The sequence below is a fragment of the Oncorhynchus masou genome, chromosome 3, assembly GCF_036934945.1.
Source record: "Oncorhynchus masou masou isolate Uvic2021 chromosome 3, UVic_Omas_1.1, whole genome shotgun sequence".
Taxonomy (NCBI): Eukaryota; Metazoa; Chordata; class Actinopteri; order Salmoniformes; family Salmonidae; genus Oncorhynchus; species Oncorhynchus masou.
In genome coordinates this window covers 2,886,648-2,895,233 of record NC_088214.1, presented here as the reverse complement: position 1 = coordinate 2,895,233, position 8,586 = coordinate 2,886,648, and the positions used below count along the sequence as shown (strand labels likewise).

Below are 8,586 nucleotides of genomic sequence, written 5' to 3'. Positions count from 1 at the left end.
GCAATCAATTAGCTTAATTTCTCAGATTTCAAATTGTCTTTCAACAAAATAATGTTGCAGGGATGTTTATATCATCTTTATCAAACTACAGACTATTTCAGAAAAATCTGAGATGGTCGGTGTCATGGCTTGCTGAAATGAAATCGAAGAACCCAGTGTTTATTTTTTTGTTGCAACAGGGACCGGCAAGCTTTGGCCCTTCCTTCCTCCTCAGAGGTCTACTTCCATAAAAATGACTAACAGTTAAGAACTGACTAAAGTGTCAGCAAAAACGGTCTGTCTGGACTGATCGAGTCCATCCATAACTTCAACATCCCAGAGACCAGTGGGAGGTTAATACTTTTAAACTTCTATCCACATTGAAAGGGGATTGAAACTTCTAGCCTTTTACAGCCAAGCTCACTGAGTCTTTTCCCTGGTCCATTTGATCATAGTCTCAGGCGAGCGATAGAGGAAGATGAGTTTAGCGTACATGTCTTCCTCCAGGTCCAGCTCTCCCGTCTCTCGGACCAGGAAGATGTCGGTGCAGAGCTTCAGGATGCGGTCTACGTTGGGCAGCTCCTCGAACATGATGGTGTGGGAGATACCGCTGAAGAACTCACGGACGAACTTACCGATGACGAGCACCACGGAGGCGTACAGACCCATGATCCTGGAGGAGAGGAAGAGATAAGGAGATACTGTAATTGTGCCTTCAGAAAGTATGCATACTCCTTGACTTATTCCACATTTGGTTGTTTACAGTCTAAATTTAACATTAAATTCATTTTTTCCCTCACCCAACTACAAGAAATACCCAATAATGGCAAAGTGAAAACTTGTTTTAGATTTTTTTTTTTTATGTTTTGAAAATTAAATACACAAATATCTAATTTACAAAAGTTGTGAGTCTTTCTGGGTATGTCTCTAAGTGATTTGAAGACCTGGATTGTACAATATTTGCACATTATTACTGAAAAAATTATTCAAGCTCTGTCAAGTCGGTTGTTGATTGCTAGTGAGCCATTTTCAAGTATTGCAGTAGATTTTCAAGCCAATTTAAGTCCAAACTGGAACTAGGCCACTAAGGAAAAGTCAATGGCATCTTGGTAAGCAACACCAGTGTAGATTTGGCCTTGGTGTTTTAGGTTATTGTCCTGCTGAAAGGTGCATTTGTCTCCCAGTGTCTGGTGGAAAACAGACTGAACCAGGTTTCCCTCTAGGACTTTGCTTAGCTCTATTCCGTTTCTTTTTATCCTAAAAAACAACTCCCTAGTCCTTGCCGAGGACAAGCATACACATAACATGATGCAGCCACCACCATGTTTGAAAATATGAAGTAGTACTCAATGATGTGTTGTGTTGGATTTGACACAAACATAATGCTTTGTATTCATGACTTAAAGTTAGTTTTATTTTAGTGCCTTGTTGCAAACAGGAAGCATGTTTTGGAATAGTTTTATTCTGTGCAGACTTCCTTCTTTTCACTGTCATTTAGATTAGTATTGTGGAGTAACTACAGTGTTGTTGATCCATGTTGTTTTATCCAATCACAGCCATTCAACTCAGTAACTGTTTTAAAGTCACCATTGGCCTCATGGTGAAATCCCTGAGCGGTTTCCTTCCTCTCCGGCAACTGAGTTAGGAAGGAGGCCTGTATCTTTGAAGTGACTGGGTGTATTGCTACGCCATCCAAAGTGATATTAATAACTTCACCATGCTCAAAGGGATATTCAATGTCTGCTTTTCCCCCCACCCATCTACCAATAGGTGCCCTTCTTTGTGGAAAACCTTTGTGGATGAATCTGTTTGAAATTCACTGATCACTGAGGGACCTTACAGATATTGTATGTGTGGGTTACAGAGATGAGGTAATCATTAAAAAAATCGACTTATTATGTGACTTGTTAAACACATTTTTACTCCTGAAATTATTTAGGAAAAGGGGTTGAATATGGATTCAAGACATTTCAGCTTTTCATTTTTTATTAATTTCTAAAAAAAATATAGAAAAACATATTTCCACTTTGATGTTTGAAGGCACCGTATATATACACACTACATGGCCAAAAGTATGTGGACACCTGCTCATCAAACGTCTAATTCCAAAATCATGAGCATTAATATGAAGTTGGTCCCTCCTTTGTTGCTATAACAACCTCCACTCTTCTAGGAAGGCTTTGCTATAGATGTTGAAACTTTGCTGCGGGAACATCAGCCACAAGAGCATTAGTGAAGTCGGGCTTTATATAGCTTTAAGATTTCCCTTCACTGGAACGAAGGGCCCTAGCCTGAACCATGAAAAACAGCCCAAGATCATTAGTGAAGTCTTTATATAGCTTTAAGATTTCCCTTCACTGGAACAAAGGGCCCTAGCCTGAACCATGAAAAACAGCCCAAGATCATTATTCCTCTTCCACCAAACTTTACAGTATGTACTTTGCATTTGTGCAGGTGGAGTTCTCCTAGCATCCGCCAAACCCAGATTTGTCCATCGGACTGCCAGAGGGTGAAGCGTGATTCATCACTCCAGAGAACGCGTTTCCAACTGCTCCAGAGTCCAATGGCGGCGAGCTTTACACCACTCCAGCCGATGATTGGCATTGCGCATGGCGATCTTAGGCTTGTGTCTGGCTGCTTGGCCATTGAAACCCATTTCATGAAGCTCCCGACGAACAGTTATTGTGCTGACGTTGCTTCCAGAGGCATTTCATAACTCTGCAGTGAGTGTTGAAACCGAGGATAGACTATTTTTACCCGTTTCAGCACTCTGCAGTCCCGTTCTGTGAGCTTGTGTGGTCTACCACTTCACAGGCTGAGCCGTTGTTGCTCCTAGACGTTTCCACTTCACAATAACAGCACTTACAGTTGACCGGGGGACAGCTCTAGCAGGACAGATATTTGACGAATTGACTTGTTGGAAAGGTGGCATCCTATGATGGTGCCACGTTTCAAGTCGCTGAGCTCTTCAGTAAGGTCATTCTACTGCCAATGTTTGTCTATGGAGATTGCATGTTAGCAATGAGTGTGACTGAAATTGTCCAATCAACTAATTTGAAGGGGTGTCCACATGCTTTTGTATATGAAGTGTATATAATTGAACTTAAAGTGTCACTATGTCACTTGTTTTTGCCCCGCAACCAATAGAGGATCACCATGGAAACAAGTCTTCTAACCCTTGGGAGGGGAGGACACTGACACTGACAGCCAGCTGATAGGGAGGACACTGACACACTGACATCAGCTAGCTAATAGGAGGACACTGACACTGACAGCTAGCTGACACTGACACTGACAGCTAGCTGAGCTGACAGCTAGATAGCTGATAGGGAGGACACTGACACTGACACTGACAGCTAGCTGATAGGGAGGACACTGACAGCTACTGATAGGGAGGACACTGATAGGGAGGACACTGACACTGACAGCTAGCTGATAGGGAGGACACTGCTGAGACACTGACAGCTAGCTGATAGGGAGGATACTGATGACAGGGAGGACACTGACACTGACAGCTACACTGACAGCTAGCCGATAGGGAGGACACTGACACTGACAGCTAGCTGACACTGACAGCTAGCTCGATAGGAGGACACACTGACAGCTGACACTGATAGCTAGCTGATAGGGAGGACACTGACAGCTACACTGACAGCTAGGGGAGGACACTGACACTGACAGCTAGCTGACAGCTAGCCGATAGGGAGGACACTGACACTGACAGCTAGCCGATAGGGAGGACACTGACAGCTAGCTGATAGGGAGGACACTGACACTGACAGCTAGCTGATAGGGAGGACACTGACACTGACAGCTAGCTGATAGGGAGGACACTGACACTGACAGCTAGCTGATAGGGAGGACACTGACAGCTGACATCTAGCTGACAGCTAGCTGATAGGGAGGACACTGACACTGACAGCATAGCTAGGGAGGACACTGACACTAGCTGATAGGAGGACACTGACAGCTGCCGATAGGGAGGACAGCTAGCTGATAGGGAGGACACTGACACTGACAGCTGACACTGCACTGACAGCTAGCTGATAGGGAGGACACTGACACTGACAGCTAGGGAGGACACTGACACTGACAGCTAGCCGATGACACTGACAGGCCGATGGGAGGCTAGCCGACACTGACACTGACAGCTAGCCGATAGGGAGGACACTGACACTGACAGCTAGCCGATAGGGAGGACACTGACACTGACAGCTAGCTGATAGGGAGGACACTGACAGCTAGCCGATAGGGAGGACACTGACACTGACAGCTAGCCGATAGGGAGGACACTGACACTGACAGCTAGCTGATAGGGAGGACACTGACAGCTAGCCGATAGGGAGGACACTGACACTGACAGCTAGCCGATAGGGAGGACACTGACACTGACAGCTAGCCGATAGGGAGGACACTGACACTGACAGCTAGTCGATAGGGAGGACACTTTCTTTTTCAAAAGTGTTAAAACAAAAATGTTGGGCTGATGAGAAAACAATGGCGAGATTTCACACATGTGTTGTGTGTGATTTCATGTGATGCTATGCTATGTGTGTTCTACTCACCCGTATCCAGCCAGAAAGCCCAGACTAGGAGGGCTGACCTGATCGCTGAAGACATAGAGCTCCAGCCCAGCGTTGTACAGATTCTTGGGACTACGAACGTTGATCTTTCCCGGACTAGTCTGGTTCACGATCCACCACTCCTGGACCCCCTCTGAGTCGTTATGTAAACGCTCCAATGCCAAAGTGATGGATACTTCCTCTGGAGGAATAGAATGGAATATAATACCATTGTGTTTTTAATGTTCATAAACACGTCTATAAGACAACGAGTAGAATAAGAAAAACTTTAGTCCACACAATGTGGAAAAGGTGCCTTTTGGCTTCAAAATAACATGATTGACAACAAACACGGCTCGATTCTATAGCGCGATTTTAAATTGAAAGGTCATTTCCAATTGAGCGTTTACCGTGAATGCAGTCTCCACAAACGCGGGAACATTGCCTTTAAATTTCAATTGCACTATAGCGCAGAACTTCGGATTGATTCATGCCCTACGCCATAACACTACTGACAACAAGCAATTTACACAATAAAGACAAGATGATTGACAACGAACAACATTACAACATAACCATCATGAAAGTCAGATATACAGATAAGTGTTAAACTAATGTCTTGTTTTTTAATGTATTTTATTGTATATTTGTGTAAAGTGTATTGAGATGTTTAAATGCAGCTTTACCTGTAGACAGCTGTTCTATGGGTTTGGCCTCAGAGTCAGTAGGGGCTCGGAGATACCGTTGGAAGCCATGTTTTATCACCCTGGCAACAGAGGAATACAACAGGCTGTTACTAACATCCGGGAAGGGAATACAGTCACTAATATTTCAGATTCGTTTTTTAAATGAAAATTATTTGAATTGCTTAATTGACAAATACATGAATTAAAAGTACACTCACACTCCGTCTTTTCTGGTCCCATTGAGCAGTAGGAACAGCTCCAGCTTGGTCTTATCATCCAGAAACATCACTTTCTTCCCCGTAGAAAACTCAGCCTTCGCTCCCAGAGTCGGGTTCCTGTTTCAGACAATACAGAACATCGATAATCTTTGATCATTCGCTGCACACATAGTCTGACTTGGCCAGAATTTGTATCTGTATTTATTATGGATCCCCATTAGTTCCTGCCAAGGCAGCAGCTACTCTTCCTGGGGTTTATTATGGATCCCCAATAGTTCCTGCCAAGGCAGCAGCTACTCTTCCTGGGGTTTATTATGGATCCCCATTAGTTCCTGCCAAGGCAGCTTCCTGGGTTTATTATGGATCCCCACTCTTCCTGGGGGGGTTTATTATGGATCCCCATTAGTTCCTGCCAAGGCAGCAGCTACTCTTCCTGGGGTTTATTATGGATCCCCATTAGTTCCTGCCAAGGCAGCAGCTACTCTTCCTGGGGTTTATTATGGATCCCCATTAGTTCCTGCCAAGGCAGCAGCTACTCTTCCTGGGGTTTATTATGGATCCCCATTAGTTCCTGTCAAGGCAGCAGCTACTCTTCCTGGGGTTTATTATGGATCCCCATTAGTTCCTGTCAAGGCAGCAGCTACTCTTCCTGGGGTTTATTATGGATCCCCATTAGTTCCTGCCAAGGCAGCAGCTACTCTTCCTGGGGTTTATTATGGATCCCCATTAGTTCCTGCCAAGGCAGCAGCTACTCTTCCTGGGGTTTATTATGGATCCCTGTCAAGGCAGCAGCTACTCTTCCTGGGGTTTATTAGTCCCCATTAGTTCCTGCCAAGGCATGGATCCCCATTAGCTGTCAAGGCTCTTCCTGGGGTTTATTATGGATCCCCATTAGTTCCTGAAGGCAGCAGCTCTCTTCCTGGGTGTATTATGGATCCCCATTAGTTCCTGCCAAGGCAGCAGCTACTCTTCCTGGGGTTTATTATGGATCCCCAATAGTTCCTGCCAAGGCAGCAGCTACTCTTCCTGGGGTTTATTATGGATCCCCATTAGTTCCTGCCAAGGCAGCAGCTACTCTTCCTGGGGTTTATTATGGATCCCCATTAGTTCCTGCCAAGGCAGCAGCTACTCTTCCTGGGGTTTATTATGGATCCCCATTAGTTCCTGCCAAGGAAGCGGCTACTCTTCCTGGGGCCCAGCAAGAACAAAAACACATTAAGTTATTTACATCACAGAAAATCAAAGAGAATATCATATAACATAGAATATGTACAATACCACCATACAGCAATACAATGTACGTTTCTGTAGAATATGTGTGCTAGCGTGTGTGTGTGTCCCAGTCTGTGTGTGTGTGACATGGATTGTTTTAGGGGGAAGTTGCTAGGAAATTTGAGGCATTATCAAGTGCTTGTCAAATTATGAATGAGAGACTGATGAAGTGTGTGCAGCCAGCGCAAAAAAAACAAAACAGAGCGTCTTTTTTCAAATCATCATTAGAGTCACATCATGCAGCCTTAGAATGTATAAAACATCTAAATATAAGCCCAACATTTGTATCACAACTAAAGTTACATTAATAACTCTAAATGAAGCACATAGGAGGACCTGTTTCTTTGTTAACCAACACAGAACAGCCACGTGCACACTCACTCAAATCGTTTTATATTTTATTCAGCTTTGTTCAATTGTATTCTTCATACTATAAAAGAATGCCACGGAATTGTAAGCAAATCTTGTCTGCTAAATGAACTAGTGTTGCTCACAGCCATATGGCATAGCCAGATTAGGGCATAAAATAAGGACAACTTAGAGCATCTGTTCTTCTGAAATAGACTACTCGTGAGGCTCCCGCGCCTCGGCCGGGTCGTCAGGCTCCCGCCCCTCGACCGGCTCGTCAGGGTCCCGCACCTCAGCTGAAGCGACCAGCCCATTCCTGGTCCTCGGGACCGTCCCTCTGGTCAGCGTCCTGCGGTTGGAGCTGCGCATCAGGGAGGGGGTACTGACACGGTGCTCAAGGTCGTCAGGCTGCTCATTATTATGCACACCTGTCACCATCGTTACAGCTCCTCATCAGACTCACCTGGACTCAATCACCTGTCTGATTACCTTCCCTATCACTAGTCACTCCCTTTGGTTCTTCCTGCCCGGTCACTCCCTTTGGTTCTTCCTACCTGATTACCTTCCCCAGGCGTTATTGTTTCTGTCTATATGTTTATATGCAGTTTATCACAGTGCCATCCGTTTTGTCACTAAAGCACCTTATTATACCACCCACCACTGCGACTTGTATGCTCTAGTCGGCTGGCCCTCGCTACATATTCGTCGCCAGACCCACTGGTTCCAGGTCATCTACAAGTCCATGCTAGGTAAAGCTCCGCCTTATCTCAGTTCACTGGTCACGATGGCAACACCCACCCGTAGCACGCGCTCCAGCAGGTGTATCTCACTGATCATCCCTAAAGCCAACACCTCATTTGGCCGCCTTTCGTTCCAGTTTTCTGCTGCCTGTGACTGGAACGAATTGCAGAAATCGCTGAAGTTGGAGACTTTTATCTCCCTCACCAACTTCAAACATCTGCTTATCTGAGCAGCTAACCGATCGCTGCAGCTGTACATAGTCTTATCGGTAAATAGTCCACCCAATTTTACCTACCTCATACTGTTTTTATTTATTTACTTTTCTGCTCTTTTGCACATCAATATCTCTACCTGTACATGACCATCTGATCATTTATCACTCCAGTGCTAATCTGCAATATTGTAATTATTTGCCTACCTCCTCATGCCTTTTGCACACAATGTATATAGACTCTTTTTTTCTACTGTGCTATTGACTTTTTTTATTGTTTACTCCATGTGTAACTCTGTGTTGTCTGTTCACACTGCTATGCTTTATCTTGGCCAGGTCGCAGTTGCAAATGAGAACTTGTTCTCAACTAGCCTACCTGGTTAAATAAAGGTGTTCTCAACTAGCCTACCTGGTTAAATAAAGGTGAAATAAAAAGAATTAAAAAAAAAAATGTTTCAATCTGTTCGCTACCCGTGTTTCTTGTTTTATTCCATGTTAGTTTATTTATACAATTATTCACATCCGATACTTGCTTCCTGAATCCCAGCGGACACGTTACACCAATAAAT

General features: G+C 44.5%; 1 protein-coding gene across 1 annotated transcript in view; it reads right to left on the bottom strand.

Annotated features, from left to right (window-relative positions):
* Positions 1–288: 288 nt before the first annotated feature.
* LOC135518608 (piezo-type mechanosensitive ion channel component 2-like) overlaps positions 289–8,586 on the bottom strand; it is a 328,980-nt gene continuing 320,682 nt past the window's right edge. Inside the window, 4 exon segments of the mRNA XM_064943769.1 lie at positions 289–652; positions 4,545–4,743; positions 5,228–5,307; positions 5,446–5,562. Coding sequence (XP_064799841.1) covers positions 400–652; positions 4,545–4,743; positions 5,228–5,307; positions 5,446–5,562 — 649 coding nt within the window. The 3' untranslated portion in view covers positions 289–399.